Genomic DNA, 18,874 nt, shown 5'->3' on the forward strand with positions numbered 1-18,874 from the left:
GGAGGGGGAGGGCTGCCTAGAAACGGCCGGGAAAAATTCTCACCACCAGTTTTGATCATTCAGCCCCGCCGTGGGGAGCCTGGAAACTGCTGGAGCCCCTCGGTCGGTAATTGGTTTTATAGGAATGGCCGAGGGCCAAGGTGTTTACATGCGCGTGATTGGCGGTGCGCGGGGCCAATGGATGGAGGCCGGGGGCCGGCCTGGGGGGGGGAGGCGGGCGCCCGGGAACAATGCGTGTTTCTTCGCTGGAGAGTACTCCCCTCCCCCAACCGCCCCCTCCCCCCTCCCGCTGGCTTTTTTTTTTTTTTTTTTTTTTTTTTTTTTTTTTTTAGATCCAGCGAGAGGAACTTGAAAGGGGGGTTGTGTAATGTACCTTTTCCAATCCCGGGCTGTATATGGAGATTTGGGATTCTTTAAACCGGCGCTACCTGGATTTTATTAAAAAGCGGGGAGCTCGGCGGGAGGAAAGCTGGCTTTTCCGGGGGCTGCGGGAGCCGGGCCGCGGGAGGGCGGAGGAGTTGGCGCGCCGAGCGCTCGGCCCGGGGAGCGGTTTTCTACCAAAAAAAGGAAAGGCGGGCAAAAAGTGTGAGGCGGCTGCGGGTGGCGAAGGGGAGCAGCAGCGGCGGGATGGCGGGCAGCACGGGCGCCTAGCCGCGCCGGGAGCCGGGGCCACCACCGGAGTCGCCGTCACCGGAGCCCGGAGCCGGGAGCCCCGCCGCGCCAGGTACGCCGCCCGGCCGCCGGTCCGTCCCTGGCCGGGCGCGACGGTCTCCAAACTTCTCCAGCTGACCCCCCACCCCCTCCCCTTCGGGGTGCAGGGGGGGATCCCCGCAGCCCTCCGGTCCCCAAGAGCTGGATCGGGGACCGGCGTCGGGGAGGTGGGGGCGCCCTGGGAAGGGTGGGGGCGGGCCATGGTGCCTCGGGCGCCCACCTGAGCCCTCAGCCCAGCTCCAGCCCGCCCAGCCGGGCTGAGGGGCGTCGGTTCCCTTCTCGGTTCCCGGCAGGCGGCGGGGGAGCCAGGGACGCCGAGACGTTTTCGATTATAGGCTGTTTTTAATTAAAAGCCGGAATTCAGCCATTTTAACGGCATTTAAGAGGGGGAGAAAAGTAGAGAGAACGCAGCGGAGCCCGCAGATGGCCGAGCCAGCTTCTCTACCAGAGCGAGGGTGTTCCGGGGGCCTTCACCTCGACTTCCCCAAAGTGGGGCGTCGGGGGTATGCTCTGAAGCTCTAGCTTTTAAAAAGCTACACAAAGAACATTAAAAAAAAAAATCACGGAAAGCTCATCGCCTCCTTAAGACATGTATCCTCGGATGTGGCGATCTTAGATTTTTCCAAAGTAAACGCGGATCTGGTAACCAGAGCCTGATGGGAGTGAGCGAGGGAGGGAGGGAAGGGGGTGTCTGTAACCAAAACCGGGTTAAAATAAGCACCCTTAGCAAAGTTGGGGAGGGAGGCTGGAGAAGGAGGCCGGGGGGTTTGCGGCTGAGGGGGTCTGCAGCTCGGGGGGCTGGGCGCCGGTCGTGGGGCGCAGGGCGGGCACCCGGAGCCGGTGGCTTTGGCGTGGATCGGCGGCTCTAGGAGCGCCCGGGCCTCCCGGAATCAGGAATCCGAGCTGCTGCGGGCAGACGGAGAGCGAGGGCAGGGTTGGCTCCAAGACTCCCTCCCGCCCCCATGGGAATCGGCAAACGACAAATCTTTTAAACAAACAGCTTTAAACTGAAACTACAGGGGGATTTGCCCAACGCTGGGGGAGGCGCCCCTTGGTCGGCCCGCGCTGCGAAGGTTTTCTTTGTAGGTTATTTTTGGGTTGGGGGGGCGAAGCTAGGGTAGGAGCAAGACCCTGGAGCCCCTTGCTTCCCCTCTGACCGCCCCCCTCCCCCCAAATCCCCTGCGTCAGGCCACGTCCTCGGGCCGCAGGATTCCCAGGCCAAGGCGTTGGAAAATGAAACCAAAGCTTGTTTTGAAGGATTCTTTCCAGTTCTCGGGCGAGAATGCCACGTCTCGGGTCCTCGGACTCAGACTCTGCGACTCACAGCGGCCCGAGGGGGGCGGCGGGAGGAGGCACGGAGTCTCTTTAAAAATAATAAACCGTCTTTGCACCCTTTCTCCCGAAAAAAGCCAAACCAAAACAAAACACTAATTGGCGGCTCAGGGCGAGCTTAGGGAAAGCAGACTCAAAAAAGGCAGGCCAAAAAGGTTAAATATTAAACTTTCCGGATCAGATAGTGACACAGTGTTTAGGGAGACATTTCGAACTGCTCATGGAAAGGTTTCACGGTTTGAAACCCCGGAGCATGTGACGCCCAGGAATCAATCCCACTTGGGAGGTTTTGTATTTATGCAGCCCGGGCGCGGCTGAGGGGCCTTTCCCAGTTTCGGGAGGACCCGTAAGCCGCCGAGCCAGTCTGGGCTGGGGCTCAGCGCGCCACCGGCCACTTGCCGAGCCGGGTCCCCGGGGAGCCTGAAGCCGCCAGAGGAAGGAACATGGATTTTTACTTTTTATGGAAAAGGGGTTACCCCCGATTTCATTTCTGGCCACCCGATACGCAGTCCCCAACCCCGAACGGCAAGACGACTTTCTGAAACTTTGTTTTTCCCCCCCCTCCTTTTTCCTCCCCCCCGCCTGTTTCTTCCGCGGCCCGTCTCCTCTCCCCGCCAAGACGCCGTGTGCGCCGCCTCGCGCAGCTCCGCCTGGCCGCCCGGAGGGGCCCCACCGCCGGCCGCCTGTGCGCCCCGGGCCGCGGGCCCGCAGCCGAGCGCAAGCCCCGCTGGCCGCCGCCGCCATGCACGCCGCGGAGCCCCCGCCGCCCGAGGACTCTGGGACTACGCGGAGGCCGAACTTTTAGGTCCCACTGAGCGAGGCCCGCGGGCCGGGTGGGGGGCTGGCTGCGGCACTCCCGCGGAGGATGGATGGCCGAGACTTCGGGCCCCCGCGGTCCGTGCACGGCCCCCCGCCGCCGCTGCTGTCCGGCCTGGCTATGGACAGCCACCGCGTGGGCACCGCTGCGGCCGGACGCCTGCCCGCTTCTGGCTTGCCCGGCCCGCTGCCGCCCGGGAAGTACATGGCCGGCCTCAATCTCCACCCGCACCCGGGTAAGTGCCCTGCGCCGTGGCCGCCCCCCCTCCGGTCCGCCCGGGATCCTGAGGAGGGAGGCTGGGGGGAAAAACTACTCGGCCTGTTCCTGGGCGTTTTCGGCAGGGACGCGGCACCTCCCCTTGCCCTCGGCGGGTCCACGGGAGTGCGGGCAGGCTCAGCTCCCAGGGCGGGGAGACCCCCGGGCCCGGGACAGAGGCCAGTCCCAAGGATCCGGCGGAGCGGGGGTGCGCGGCTCGGCGGCCTTCCCCGGTGCGCGGGTGCCTTCCCAGAGCACACGCGTCTGCTGAAATCGGAGCCACCATGGGCGATTCCAATCCCAGGGTCCCTGCGGCTCCAGCTCAGGTTGGGGTTTTCAAAATCTGGGCAAGAAAAGAATAAGCCAGCTCCACACTCTCTGAGACACCCGTTCCCCGAGCTCGAAACCTTTTCTTGGCAAACGCCCTTGCCCGGCGCCCGTGGGCCGCGGTTCCGTTCCTAGCTTCTCCACTCGCACCGCGCGGGGTCTCCGGGCAGCCCCAGCGCCTGAGGCTGTGGGGAGGACGGCGATCTCGGCCTCCGGCCCGCGGGCGGCGTCCCCCGGGGTCCCCCTCGGCCCGCGGGAGGAGAGCGGCTGTCCCAGGACGCGCACCTCGGCAGGCGCACAGCAGTCCCGGCCCCAGGAGCCCCGTGTTCAACGGCGGGCAGGAGGGCAGGTGGGCGCGCGGCGCGGTGGGACGCAGAAGCTGGGCCGCCGCCACCCCAGAGTTAGGGGAAGGAAGCAGCGTGGGAGCGGATCTGGCCGGCCCCGACCGGAGGAGGGAAAACCTTGGGTCTGACATGGAACTGCGAGAGGAGGTGGCCAAGAGAGGGCCCGGAGGCTCCTGTCGTTTCCCGAGAGGGGCCGCTCAGGCTCGCTAGGGACGGCACCCGGGCGGGAGAAGCTTGTCCTGGGCGGGCCGCGGCCGCTCCAGTCGGGCAGGGTGGGAAGGGAGACAGGGGACCTCCAGACCTGCCGCCGAAGGACACCCGGTCCCTCCTCCCCGGCCGCCTCCAGCTTCTTCGCTTGGCGTCCTACACTTCACTTAAAGAAGAAAAAGAAAAAAAAAAAAAAAATCCACCTCTCCCACTCCAGAGTGTAGTCTGGCTGGGACTCTCGCGATTTCTCGGGGAGCCGCCGACGTGCCCCTCGGCCTTGGAAAGGAGACCTCCGGCCTCCCTGGCCCTGTCCCACCGATCGCGCCCACTCGAGCGAGGCCGTGCTCGCCCGGTTTTGCCTCTCTCTTTTGATTTTTCTCATGGAACTTTTCAGGAACCGGAGTCCCGGGGCTCGGCGGGACAAAGGGCCTTTGTGAAGCGCTGGGCAGGGGAGGGGCACACGCGGGGCGGCGAGCGCAGACTTCCCCGCCCGCGGGGGTTGCGAGGACTGGGTCTTGGCCTCGGGGCGCGCGTGCGTCCCCCCAGGAGCTGCGGCCGCATTCCGCCCAGGGGGCCGTGACCCAGGCTACGGTTTTCCCTCAGATGGTGCGCTGTGGGCGAGGGAGGGGGTGCCGGGATCCTAGAGGAGGGGTCTCGGGGGCGGCCCTGGGGAACGGAGCGCCGCTTGGGCCATCCCCTTTTGCGCGCCCCCAGAGGCCGCGGTAATTTTTGTGTTTGCGTATCTTTTGAGGTCCCCCGGTCACTCCGTCCGAGCCAGGGTGGAGGACAGCGTTCTTCGGCCTGGAAGTCAGAGCCTGGGTCTTTGTGGCTGGCAGGGCCTTCGCTGGCCTTCTGCCTTCCCCCAGCCTGGGAGGGGGCGCCCCATCTGTAGTCTGGTTCCTGCCTGATAGAGGCCAAGTGCCCTAATGAGCAGGAGTAAAAACAGCCCCTATGAAGAGGTGCCTCGGCCTGTCTGCAGCGAGCCAGGGCCCCGCTGAATTTAGCTGCAGTGGGCAGACCGCCTAACACCCATTAGGTAGATGGGGAGGCTGAGGCAGGCAGGAGGAGGAAGTCCAGCTGGAGGTGGCTGCAGAGGCCTGTCGTCTGGGCCTCCTGCCTTAGGAGCTGCCTGACTTCTGCGTGCTTGGCAGCCGGGGTCATGGAGGAAGTGGCAGGCAGGCTCTGGGAAGGGCAGGAGGGGGCTGGTGCTGCCCCTTGCTACCCCCACCTTGAGTGGCCGCTGGGAGACCCTGGACCCTAGGCCAACGCCCCGAGAGCCCAGCCCTGCGCTAATCCCATTAGCCGGGAGGTAGGGAGCTGCTTTCCATTCACTGCTTGGGCGGGGTGGATTACAAATTCCTCAACCCAGCACCCCTCCCCCTCTCTCTTTGCTGGGTGCAGGTGCTAAATTTTCTCTTTCAGGCGCTTCTCCTACTTGGCTGTCAGCAACTTAGGTCTGGCCAGCCTTATCAGCCCTATCTTTGTTTGTTTTTGTTCTGGGAAGCCCGGAGAGGCTGAGCCTTGTGCCCTGGGTCGCACAGCAAGGCAGTGAGAGGCCAGGTTACCTCTGGACCCCTTCCCAGTTGGCTGGGCAGAGTGGGTGAGAGTGCCTGTGAATCCAGCCCTCCTAGGCAGGCAGAGGGAGTTGGCCCTCCGGGAGACTCTGGGAGAGCTCTGGGCTGGAGGGGGACCCTGACTGCGACTGAGGCCAGGGGTTGTGGTGAGGGAGGGTGTCTAGAAGATGCCTTTCTGCATCAGCCGCCCAGGCTGAGGGGTTCCGCTCTTCGCTGTGCAGAGGAGGAGGAGGTAAATAAAGAGTAAATGGGGTTTGGTTGGCCATTACTTTTGCGTAACCTTGAGTATTGTTGTAGTGCGAGCCCTTAACTGTTCACAGGAGTCAGTGAAATGGACAAGCAAGTGACAAGCACCTGGTAGGCTTGCCTCTCCGCTTTGGGGTTGGGAGGCCTGGACTCAGGGCCTCCTCAGGCTGCAATTAAAGACCTATTAGCAGGATTTTGTACTTGGATGTTTATTCTCCCTGCCCCCACTCCGGGGGCTGGCTGGGCCCTGGAAGATACATGAATGGGGGGTGGAACCCAAGGATCGGGCAGGAGAGGCCTCGTACTTGGGACTGGCCGGTGGACAATCGGGGGCCACTGGCCTCCTCCAGGGTCCGTCAGCTCTATCTCTGGAATCCAGCCCGTTGGCCTACTGGGATTGATTTAAAGAGATTAATCCGTGGGACTGGCTGGTGGAGTAATGCGATCCAGAGATAAGGGAGATTTGCTGGGTGCTTCCTCCTCTAGCCGGAGGCACAGCAGAGGCCTGGGGGAGGTTCTGGACTCTGGAGGGGCCTCCCCCGGCCCCCTGGATCTCTGAGCCTGCGGTTGTTTGGCTGTCAATCCAAAGGGCTTCCTCTCTTGTTCATTTACTCAGCAAACCATTTCCAAGGGCCTCCTGTGTGCCAGGCACTGCTCTGGCTCTGGGAATCCGGCAGTGACCAGACAGAAATCTTTGCCCTCACTGGAGCTCCCATCCTAGTGTGGGGGCCGGGCAGTGAGCACACAAATCAGCGAAGGAAATCATTTTAAATAGAGATACAGGCTGTGAAGGAAAGAGAACGCCCAGGGTCTGTTTGGGCTGGAGTGAAGGGCTCCCAGGGGTGAGGGGCTCTAGGAGCAGGGTGGTGAGGTAGTGACAGGAGCCAGGGGGAGGAGAAGAGGGGGACCCTGCAGGTCCCCGAAGGCCAGTAATGAGGTCTTGGAATTTCACGCTGAGGAATGAGAAGGCAGTTGAGGGTTTTAAATCGAGGAAGTGATTCGAAGTGAGGGACATTTTACGGAGCTGGCCTGGACTCTTTAAAAAAAAAGTGTCCGTGGCATACAAGACAAAGGAAGGCCAAGAACTGTTCCTGATTAAAAGGCAGAAAAAAAATGTGACAGCAAAAGGCATCGTACAGCCGGCGATTGGATCTTGGATCAGGGAAGAAATTGCTCTAAAGGACATCCTCGGGGCAATTGATGAAATTGGAATATGGGTTGTAGATGAGCTGATAGTATCAAATCAATAGTAGGTTTCAGGAAGTTGATAACTGTACCGGGCTTCTGGAAGAGAATGTCCTTGCTCTTTGGAAGTAAGAACGCTGGCATGTTTAGGGGCAGGGGATGCGATGGCCGTGACTGACTCAGGAATGGCTCGGGAAGAGAAAAAGTAGTATCTGTAATTTATACATGGATGGGAGATACCGATAAATCACTGACGTGGAGTGACATAGAGGGTGAGAGTGTTCACAACGGCTGGACCTGGGGAAGGTCATAGGGCAGGTCATCCTGCTATTTCAAACTTTCCTCCCAAGTTTTTAACAGAATTGGTCTGGGCAGCCAGCTGGAGGCTGTCTGGTAGATAGTGGTGAGGAGGCGGTTCGGGAGGTGATAGTGACCAGGGAGGGAGGCTGGAGACAGCCGGGGTTGGGGGCCTTGCAGAGGTTGGGCTGCTAAGACCCACGTGGCGGGGCAGAGAAGGAAGACAAAAGCTGGATTTGGAGGAATGTGCAGGAACAGATTTGGGGAGAGGGCGGTGATTTTGAACATCCTTGATTTGGATGTGACCAGCTTGGGTTGCTTTTGTTCTGGGGTGGAGCAAACTTAGCTCCCTTCCCGTCTCACAGAGCCCTGTCTTCCACCCCAACTCCAGTCCCATCACTGTCTTGACTTTGTCCTTGACTTCCCAGCCCAGCTTTTGAGGGGACCCATGGGAACTGGTGTCCGGACAGGTCTTGGGCCTCCCCCAGGGGCTGCTGGGAGCCCTGGCCAGCGGTCAGTCCTGGCTCCCCCAGGCCGGGGTCCTTACCACACAGCGGCCCACAGAGGCCTGGCATCTGACTCTGGAGGACTTCGAGGCTCCATGCCCCCTTTGCAGGCCACAAATGCTCCCACCCTCTGTATCTGAAGTTCCTTCATGAGTTAGTGAAAGTGAACAAAACACCCTTTCCATGCACCCTCACAATTTTGCATGTTCGGCCCTTCACGGGCCTTCACGAGCTAGCTGAAGATTCTCCTCCGCAGTCTCCGGGTAAGGAACTATTTCATCTGGAGGCAGGTTGGCCTAGGGGCTGAGGTTAGATTGCTGGAGTCTTCCATCTTGCTCCCTCATTTCCTGGGTGTGCCATCATTCTCTAAGCCTTGATTTTCTCATCTATAAAATGGGGCCATTTGCGGTACTGAATTCGTTCGGCTCTTGTGACGTTTGAATGAGTAAGTGCCTGCTAGGTGCGTAGCATAGGCCCGGCCCTCCGCAAAACTTACAGTAAAAGTCATTTTGCTGTAATGACTGTTATCATTAACTGATGACTCAAGTCATCAAGCTAACAAGTTAATTTCTTGTTCTAGTCCATTCCTCTCCGGGGGCCTCTGGAATAGTGTATATGGCCTGTTCCGTGCCTGAGACTCAGGGGTTCCCACCTGAACCCATCAATTTAATTTCATTTTTCTTTTTTTTGGTGTGTGTGTAACAGATATACTGTAAAATGCTTCAATCGTGAGTGTTTAGAACATTGCATATTTATTCAGTCTTGAGCGTTGAGAACATTGCATATTTACAAAATGAACACAGCCATGGTAACTAGATCAGGATGTTTCCAGAATCCAGAAGGCTCCCTCATGTTTCCTCCTAGTGACTGTCTGCCCCACCTCCAATATCATTCTTATTTCTGCTACCTTAGATTCGTTTTACCTATTTTTGAACTTTCTATAAATGGAATCATAGAGCAAGCCCTCTTTTATTTCTGGTTGCTCTCACTCAACATTTTGTGGGTGAGATTCATCCATCTTATGGTATGTACAGTAATTGATCTCTTGTTGTTGTAGAGTATTATACATAAGAACAGCACAATTTATCCGTGCCTGTCAGTGTTGCCAGTGTTTGCTATGGATAGTGTGGTTATGAACATGGCCTTTTGGTGCACATACGTGCACGCTTCTTTGGATGTAGTATCTAGGAGCAGATTGCTTGGTCACAGTGTGTATGTAGGTTCAGCCTTAACAGTTGTGAATCTTCCAGTGGTCACACCATTGTTCATTCTTAGCGGGAGCATTCTGGTGCCTCCGTGTCTTCGCCATTAGTATGAGATTGTCCGTTTCTTTAGCTTCTATTCATTCTGGTGGTTGTGTGTTAGCATCTAATTGTGCATTTTACAACTTTTTTCCTCTTATTTTTTTAAGTTTTATTGAGAAATACTCTTCCTACTATAAAGTTCCCCCCTTGAAACTGTACAGTTCTGCTTTATGCTTAATATAAACCTTAAGAGTAAAAGTTCCACATCATTTTAAAAGTCAAATGGTGTTTGTTACAAGGATTATGAAGAAAACCAGCTATCCCCTGCTTCCTGTTTCCTTATTCTTGATTCCCTAATTTAAATCTTTTGGCTATTTCTTGTGGCCTTTTCATCCATATTTCTGGGTAATAACCTGTTTCTGTTGCTGGTTATTTTTCTCTCTTGACTTGTGTGGAAGATGAAGACTTGGCATGGACTGTCTTGAGTCTTGAGTCCTGACTCTCCCGTTTATTAGTGGGAGACTGTGGGCAAGTTTCTTTACTTCTCTGAACCTTGGTTCTCTCATCTGTAAAATTAGGGAAAATAATAGTATCTACTTCATGAGATTGTTGTGAGGGTTAAATAGTGAATAACATGAAAAACATTTAGAACAATATGTGGGATATAATAAGCACTTAGTAAATGTTTACTTTTATTGTTAAATCACTGTGCGCCCCTCCCCCCGACCATGTTTATTTTCCCTGTCCTCCCAATATATGTGAAGTACAGTTGTGTTTAAACCAAATTGGGATGCTTGGGTGGCTCAGTCGGTTAAGCGTCTGCCTTCGGCTTGGGTCATGATCCCAGGGTCCTGGGATCGAGTCCCACATCGGGCTCCCTGCTCTGCGGGGAGCCTGATTATCCCTCTGACTCTGCCTCTGTCTCTCATGAATAAATAAATAAAATCTTTAAAAAAAAAACCAGGTTGGGGCGCCTGGGTCGCTCAGTCATTAAGCGTCTGCCTTCGGCTCGTGGCCCCAGGGTCCTGGGATCCAGCCCGATGGAGCCCCGCATGGGCTCCCTGCTCTGCAGGAAGCCGGCTTCTTCCTCTCTCACTCCCCCTGCTTGTGTTCCCGCTCTTGCTGTCTCTCTCTCTCTCTCTGTCAAATAAATAAATCTTAAAAAAAAAACACCCCAAAACCAAAAAAAAAACCCAGGTTTATCATTATGGCTTTGACTTTGTAAATATTGTCCACATTTGAGCCAAGTAGTATAATAAAATTCACTTTTTTATTTCCTGGAGTTATTCATTGCCTTTTTAAAAAAATTGCTGGGATTTCTTAGAATCTCTGTCTTCCAGTCTCTTAGAACACTTTTCATTTCATTCAACACTTTTCATACAGTCAGATCTGTATGAGCTGCTTATTTTCTTGGAGATTTCCTTCCTAGAGTTTTCATCTTCCTGTTCTAGTCTGGTTTGCTTCGTGCTTGGGCCTGTTGTAGAGTCATTATCCTTCGTGCTCCCTTTACTCTCCGCTGGGTTCGACCTCCTGTTTCCCGACTCCCTCCCTTCCTTTTTTTCTGCCTTACTTCCTTGTTTTGGTAGAGCACATTCTACAGTAGCTTTCTGTGAAAGATGGATGCCAAGGTTTTTGGAGACCTAGTATGCCTGAGAATGCCTTTAATTCCACCTTCGTACTTGACTGGCATTTTGGAAATACTTTCCTCCTAATATTTGAAGGAATTGCAACATCACCTTTTAAAATTCCAGTGTTACTGGAGTGTGATGCTATTTGGATTCTTGACCTTCGTTTGTGAGCCTTTTGAAAAAAAATTATATTCCAAATGCTTAAAATCTTTTAGAACTACTAAAAGTCATGCTTTACCGCTTACTGACCATGTGGTCTTAGACATGCTTTAGTTGTGTTTTTTGTGAAATGAGGAATAGTGCCTACCTTTTCTATGAAGACTAAATGGGCTTATGTACATAAAGCCCGAACTTTGGCACAAAGTAAGCCTGGTAGTTACTGTTAACTCTTCTTTTCATCATGGTTGTTCTGAAATTGTGCATGGATGTGCCTCACTGTGGGTTCTTTTGCATTTGCTGTGTTTGGTGCTCCATAGGCCATATCAATCTGGAAACTGAGGTCCTTCAAGATGAATTTTTTTTGATAATTTTTTGGAATTGATATTAATTCTATTAGTATTTTATAATTTTCTTCCCACCACGTTTGCCATTCTTTCTAGTACTCCTATTTGCTAGATATTGGATCTCCTAGACTGATCACCTACTTTCCTTATACTTTTCTATTTTCTTTTTTTTTAAAGATTTTATTTATTTATTTATTTGACAGAGAGAGAGAGAGATAGATAGCGAGAGAGGGAACACAAGCAGGGGGAGTGGGAGAGGGAGAAGCAGGCTTCCCGCCGAGCAGGGAGCCCGATGTGGGGCTCGATCCCAGGACCCTGGGATCATGACCTGAGCCGAAGGCAGACGCTTAACGACTGAGCCACCCAGGTGCCCCTTTTTTAAATAATTTTTTAAAAAAAATTACTTATTTGAGAGAGAGCGAGCATAGAGGGAGAGTGAGAGGGAGAAGCAGACTTCCTGCTAAGCAGCGAGCAGGACACAAGGCTTGATCCCAGGACCTCAGGACCATGACCTGAGCCTGAGCCTGAGCGGAAGGTGGATACTTAACTGACGGAGCCACCCAGGTGCCCCTCCTCCTTTTCTTTTTTTTAAAAAGATTTTTATTTATTTGTTTTAGAGAGAGAGGAAGCTCTTGTGGGTGAGCGGGGGAGGGGTAGAGGGAGAGAGATGGAGAATCTTGAGCCAGCTCCACGCCCAGCACGGAGCCTGACAGCGTGGCTCTGATCTCATGACCCTGAGATCATGACCTAAGCCTAAATCAAGAGTAAGACGCTCAACTGACTGAGCCACCCAGGGGCCCCAGGAATTGCTTCTTTCTTGATAACGTCACTGCCCAGGTTTAGGTTGCAATTTCCCTAGCTTCCCACCCTGCCAAGGTGTACCTCTCTGGTCCCCATTTCCCCACTTCCAAAATGTGAGGTTGTCTCCTTTCCGTTCCTGTCTCGTTTTGTTTTCTCTCCATTGTAAACCACATGGCTGTCATTTTCGTGAGGTTCTGGCGTATGGGAAAGGGTTTGTCATGACAGGTCTGTGTTGTCCCCATTTCTGGGATCCAGCCCACTCTCCTTCCCCTGGCTCCTGTGCCTGGGAGGGGTGGCCGCGTTCCTTGGTCCCTGCCATTCACTCCCAGGTTTCCTAGCTTTTGGCCCAGCGCTTCTAGAAGGCCCTCCTTAGACTTCGGTGAGGCGGAGGAGAAAATCAATGGGGAGGTCCTTTGTAATTGCTACAGAAGGGAGAATGTCTGGAGCCTTGGGGCCAGGCTGGGGTGGATGCATTTGCATATCACTGGCCCAGCTGAGGCCTTGACCCGCCCTGGACTGCTTCGGGATTCCCTGTATTTAGACTTGAGTACCTACTTTGTGGGCTCGGCTTCTGGTTGGGGCCAGGCAAAGTCCCAGGCCACAGGGGTCCCTTATTCGGGGCTGGAAGTGAACCTGGAGTTAAAGCCGGATTGGCCTTCTCTGGTGGCAGGGAGCGAAAGGATGCCTGTTGGGATCTGACCCCCTTGAGGGGGAGGGGGTCAGGGTTGGCTCCCAGCAGGAGGGGAGGGAGGCCTGGTAGCCCTGGCTGAGAGAGAGAGAGCTGCAGGAACAAAGCTTAGTAGTATGGGGAGCTGGAGGGGAGGCGGGCTGGGGAGGGGAGGCCAGGGCGGGTCCAGCTGGACTCCTCCCCTCCTGGCAAGGCCAGGCTGGAGCCAGTTGATCTGGCCTGGTGGCTCCTGCCGCTCCCAGGCCTCTGCTTGGTTGGGGGGAACCTCTGCAGCTCAGGACTCAAAGTTGCCTGTCACACTGATGGGAGCCTGGGGACAGTGGCAGTGGCCACAGGCCCCGTGGCTCAGCCACAGCACCAAGAACATGCAGGGTAAGCCCCCCGCCCACAACCCCAGCCTGGAGCTCTGTCCCTCAGCCTTGCTAACCTATGTCCAGCGCGGGGGAGCGCTGCAGTCACGGCCTCTTTCCTTTCCCAATGCCTTAATTTTACTGTAGAGGAAAGTAAGGCACAGAGAGGTTGTGTTACCTCCTCAAGGCCACACAGCTGGGAAGAGAAGGGCTCTAGAAGCGAGGCCTGAGCTCTCTGCTGGAAAGCCAGGGGTTGAGGAGAGCTACGTACTTGGTAGGAATTTTTCTTTTTCTTTCCTTTTTCCTTTCCTGGCTCATTTTAATTTATTTACTTGCTTCAGTTTGTGCAGATTTTGTCAGTGTGAGAGTTCATAGAAATTACTCGGAATGTGATATTTACTGTGTTAGGGTTCAGATTGGGCTCTCCACCCACATTGACCTTTCTTCTGCGGATATTTGTTATCGGGGTTTAAGATACACAGAGAAAGGAGCACAGATCATAGACATACAGCTCTATTATTTTTTTCACAACCTCCCCCCCCCCACATAACCCTGGGTCACTGGCCCCTCCCTATCCCCAGGGGACCCCATCCAACCCCCAGAGATTTGAGCTGTCTGCCCACACACTTAATGTGCAGTACGAGGAAGCGTGCAGTGTATTGTCTTTTGTGTGTTTTGCTGTGAGACTTCCCGTGGCCCTGGTCCGGGTGGTTGTCTTGCTTCTTGCTGGAGGTGTTCATTGTATGGCATGTCACAATGTGTTTATCCAGCTGTTGGTGGACATTTGGGTTGTTTTCGGATTTTGACTATTACTGGTGGTTAGACTCTTAAATTTGGACTGGCTATGTGCGTTTCTAGGCCTCGCCCTTGGGTGTATACCCGTGAGGGCACGGCTGGGTCAGAAAGGTTTGCACATTCTGCCAAACTGTTCTCCGGAGTGGTTGTACTAATTTATGCCTCCTGCAGACGTGTATTAATATTTAATATTGTCCCTCTTTCCTTGTTGATGTTAGCCCCTCTGGTGGGGGCGTAGTAGTTTCGATTCACATTCCCTCCCTAGTTTGAGAGGCTGAGTACTGGGGCGCCGGGAGCGTGTGACTCTTAATGTCGGGATTGTGGGTTTGAGCCCCATGTTGGGTGTAGGGATTACTAAAAATCATCATCATCATCATCATCATCATCTAAAAAAACAAAAAAGGTTGGTAGTCATTTCACTGGCCATTTTGACGTATTTGCCACCCTCCTGGTGCCTATTTCTACATTTTGTTGTCTTTCTCTTACTGATTTGCAGGAGTTCTTTATATATTCTGGATACAAACCCTTCCTTGGTGACATGATGCACAGGTCTGTTTCCATGTGGTGGCTCACCTTTTCTTTCTCGTAATGGTGTCCTGTGATGAATAGACATTTCTCATTTTTTTTTTTTTATCTTTAGATGATAAGACGAGAGCAAGCAGGGTGGAGGGGCAGAGGGAGGGGGAGAGAGAATCTCAAGCAGACTGTTCTGAATGTGGAGCCCAACACAGGGCCCAGTCCCTCGACCCTGAGACAATGACCTGAACCAAAATCAAGAGTCAGATGCTCAACTGACTGAGCCATCCAGGCACCCCTCTTTTAAAAGATTGTATTATTTTTTAAGATTTTATTCATTTGTCAGAGCGAACATGCACAGCAGGGGGAGCAGCTGAGGGAGAAGCAGGCTCCCCGCTGAGCAGGGAGCCCGATGTGGGACTCGATCCCAGGACCCTGGGGTCATGACCTGAGCCGAAGGCAGACGCTTAACCGACTGAGCCACCCAGGCGCCCCAACCCTTTGTGTTTCTTTTCTTTTTTAACTGGTGAAGTGCATACAAATTTACCATTTTTATCGTGTTTAGGTGTCCAGTTCTGTGGTATTAAGTACATAATCACACTGCTGTGCAACCACCCCCACCGTCCATCCCCAGGACGTTTCCATCATCCCAAACTGAGACCCTGTCCCATTAAACAATAACTCCCCAGGCGCCTCCCCCAGCCCCTGGCACCTGCCCTTCCACTTTCTGTCTCTATGAACTTGGCTGCTCCAGGGGCTTCATAAAAAGAGGCATTCTACTTTTGTCTTGGTTTTTGTCTTTCTGTGTCTGGCTTATTTCACTTAGCATAACGTCCTCAAGATTCATCCGTATTGGAGCTCACGTAAGAGCTGCCTTTCTTTTTAAGGCTGAATCATATCCCGTCGTATGGATGGACCACATTCTCTTTATCCAGCGGATCCTTGGGTGGCTCTCACCTTTTGGCTCTTGCGAAGACGACACTGGGAATATGGGTGGTGCACAGACCTCTCCGAGACTCTGCTTTCCATTCGTATGCGCGCGCTCACACACGCGCGCGCGCGCGCACACACACACACACACACACACACACTCTCTCTCTCTCTCTCTCTCTCTCTCTCTCTCTCTCTCTGCTGTGGGGGTTTGGATTGGAGTGCCTTGAATCTCTCCATCAATTTGGCCGCAGTGAGCATCTTAGTAAGTACATCTGGTGATTTCTTTGGGAGGGACCCCCAAAAGTGGGTCTGTGCCTTTTCCGGGCTGAAGAGTTCTTCTGCTGATTTGCTTTCCAAAAGCTGGGGAAGGGTTGGCCCTCTGCTCACCCTCCCTGGGCTGCTTCCCACCTCGCCCCCGCCCTCGCCACAGCCAAACCCCAAATGTGCTCATTCGACAGATGAAAATGACATCATCCCGTTTTAATACTTCTTTGTAATCCTAACGACAAATTTTTCACTGGATTCAGCCATTTACTGTCGTTGGTGATTTGCTTGGGATTCTTACTGAATGATAAGACTCTTTATACAGCGAAGGCTTTAACCCACTCTCTGGCTTAGATATTACAGAAGTCCCTGCGTCTCGGGATCAGTGGGAGTCTGAAGGTCATTTTATCCGGAGGGTCCTCACACTATTTTCAGCTGCTGTCATAGAAACGCCTGAGTCACATGTCGGTGCTCTGGGCTGGAATGAGCTCTTTTCTGGGTGATAACCCTGATTTGATCATGCTGATGAGATGCTCTGATAGCCTTTGGTGACACGGTAAAGGATGCAGCTCCTTTCTGAGGCCAGAACCTTTTAAGTAGAAAGGGACAATGTATTTGTTCTGTTGTGGTTAGGGGGAGGGGCCTTGGGGAGTGAAAATAGGAAAATAGGGTCTAGTGTCTGGGTGGTGTGGCTGAGTGGAAGAGTGTAGGTTTTGGAGTCAGAGCCTCAATGCCTCATCTGCAAAAGGGTTAAGAACCCCCCCACACCCCCTGCCAGGGTTGATGGGGGTGGGGAGACAGAATGAAGCAAAGCCTTGAAGCCTTTAGCAAGCCTTATGCTGGCTGGGAAGTCTGGTCCCAGGAAAGCCCCCCCCTTCTCCTTCCCTCAGCCCTAGCTGATCATGACCTTGCCCAGCCCTCCTATCCATAAATACTAATTGAGCACCTACTGTGTGCAGTATAGGGGTCACCTAAACCCACATTGTAACTCAGGGGCCTACAAAACTGGCCAAATTAGGTCCACCTCCTGTTTGTTTTCTCCCTTAAAGATCCTATTTATTTTATTTAGAGTGCTAGCGGCGGGGAGGGGCAGAGGGAGGGAAAGAATCTCAAGTGGACCCTGTGCTGAGGCAGACCTGACCTGGGGCTTGATCTCACCACACTGAGGTCATGACCTAGGCTGAAATCAAGGAGTCAGCTGCTCAGCCGACTGAGCCACCCAGGTGCCCCACCTCCTGTTTCTGTAAATAAAGTTTTATTGGAACAAAACGCAGCAGTTGAGGTGTCCGTGGCTGCTTTCCTTGCAGCAGGCAGAATAGGCCCATGGTGCGCAAATGATTTATTATCTGGCCCTTTCGGGAAAAAGCTTGCCGACTCCTGTTCCAGTGGGTGGAGGGGGACGATAAACAAGGAGCTACAATAAAGAAGGAACTAACGTGTATTTGGTCTGATAAATGGTGATAAGCACTGTGGAGAAAAATAATTCAAGAAAGGGTGGGGTGCGGTGGGTTGCAATCTAAAATAACATGGTTAACAAAATAAATAAATAGAACAACAAGTTAGGGTTAGGGCAGGCTGTACTGTTCAAGTGTTACTTGAGGTGTTAAGAGATGGGAGTTTACAGACAACTTGCCATATCTGGAGGGAGGAATGGATTCCAGGCTGAGGTGCAAAGGCCCTGGGGTGCATGCAGCCTGCAGGGCTGTGCTATACCGTGTTCCAGCCCAGCCCATTTGCAGTGATAAAGTCCCTCACTGTTTACTTAACCTTTGTACCCACCCTGATCTCACCAAGTACCCCTCCCTACTCCCACCAGTGAGGACTTCAGGTACCCATTATATAGTTAGCTTCTAGAAGGGTCCCCAGGGACTCCATCTGTTACAGAGGCAAGATGCCCCCGGCCAGCAGAGGTAGCCTCACTGTTAATTCGGGGGGGGGGCGGTCTGCCAGCAGATGGGGATAGCGCAGCCCCTTACAAAATGCATCTGGGTGGGCTTCGTTCCGCAGCGCCTAGCACACAGTGAGCCCTACATAAGCGTTGAGGGAGGGACGGATGGACGGATGGACGGATGGACGGATGGACAAGACGGCATGACGGACCTTGTCTGGATTCGAGTTCTGCCTTCTCAAGATCTTGGCCAGCCCTGGAGGCCGCCAACTCCTGAAACCCTTCCTGTGTTCCAGGTGTCAGGGCGATAGCTGAAAGCGGGCTGGCCAGCACCCCCAAACTCCTGGCTCCCTGCTGTGTTCCCGAGGTTCTTGTCCATGGCTGGCAGGATGTGGGGTGGGAGGGGCTGGGCTGTTGGTGGGTCTCAGTTTGGGGAGGGCAGGAAGGGGCACAGACAAGGGGGCTAGGGTCACCTTGCCCAGATCCCTGCTGCTGATGCTCCCAGAGGGACCCTGAACCCCTCCCCCAGGCAGTGGAGGAGGCCCATTGTCCTGTAGCTGGGCCTCCGGGCCTCCTTTCTTGCCCCTACTCCCACCCCGGGGTGCCCTTGCCCTCTCCTGGGGCACTGGGCACTAGAGAGGGAGAAGATCACTTTCTAAGTGCCTCCTAGGGGGTGGCCTCCCTCACTTTTCCCTCTCCCAGTGGCTGGCTAGAGCTAAGGGCCCACCATGGTGGGATTCCCAAGCTGAGGGCTTGGGGTGGCAGTGTGCTTCTAACATTGCCTAAGCAACGCAGTCCCCCAGGCAACAACCTCTGAGCCTCAGTTTCTCAGTCCGTAAAATGAGGGTAACAAGGTTCCCACGCTCCCAGGGCTGTGGGAGGTTGAGCCAGGATGGGTGACTGCTCTGCCCATGGTGCCTGCCTCGCTCTGGGCATTGGGGTGCCCAGGGCGGGGAGGCTGGTCTACCGGCCAGCCTGGCCTGGTGGGGGACACTGCGGTGTGGCATTGGAGGGGAGAGCAGAGCTTACCTGTGGTTTCTTTTTTCAGTTCAAGGTGAAATTCATACTGTGTGCAATTGGCCATTTGAAAAGTGTGTGATACAGTAGTGGTCAGGGCCTTTGTAATGGGCAGTCACCAGCTGTCTGGTTTCTAAATTAAAATTTGATTTTAGGGGTGCCTGGGTGGCTCAGTCAGTGAACCATCTGACTCTTGGTTTCAGCTCAGGTCATGGTCCTCACAGTCGGTGGATCGAGGCCTGTGTCTGGCTTGTGCTCAGCGTAGAGTCGGCTTCAGATTCTCTCTCCCTCTCCCAACTGCCTGTGCTCTCTCTCTCTCTCTCTCTCTCTCTCTCTCTCAAATAAATGAATAAGTAAATAGAAAGTAAAGCTTTAAGAAAAATAATAAAAATAAAATTTGATTTTAAGAAAGGGCAGATGGAATTTGCGTAGAGGAAGCGGTCCCT

At 54.0% G+C, this 18,874-nt stretch overlaps 1 protein-coding gene across 5 annotated transcripts in view; it reads left to right on the forward strand.

Moving 5' to 3' along the window:
* Nucleotides 1-331: 331 nt before the first annotated feature.
* Nucleotides 332-18,874, forward strand: part of TNRC18 (trinucleotide repeat containing 18) — an 84,954-nt gene continuing 66,411 nt past the window's right edge. For 4 of the 5 annotated variants that reach the window (XM_028088549.2, XM_088016746.1, XM_088016744.1 and 1 more), the window contains exon 1: nucleotides 2,830-3,095. In XM_028088549.2, coding sequence (XP_027944350.2) covers nucleotides 2,909-3,095 — 187 coding nt within the window. In that variant the 5' untranslated portion in view covers nucleotides 2,830-2,908. Of the gene's footprint in view, nucleotides 725-2,829; nucleotides 3,096-18,874 lie in introns of those variants that run through there. The other variant, XM_088016747.1, reaches the window with a different exon arrangement.

This window comes from Eumetopias jubatus, unplaced genomic scaffold, assembly GCF_037043125.1.
Source record: "Eumetopias jubatus isolate StellerSeaLion01/CBP00866 unplaced genomic scaffold, mEumJub1_p1.0 scaffold_12, whole genome shotgun sequence".
NCBI lineage: Eukaryota > Metazoa > Chordata > Mammalia > Carnivora > Otariidae > Eumetopias > Eumetopias jubatus.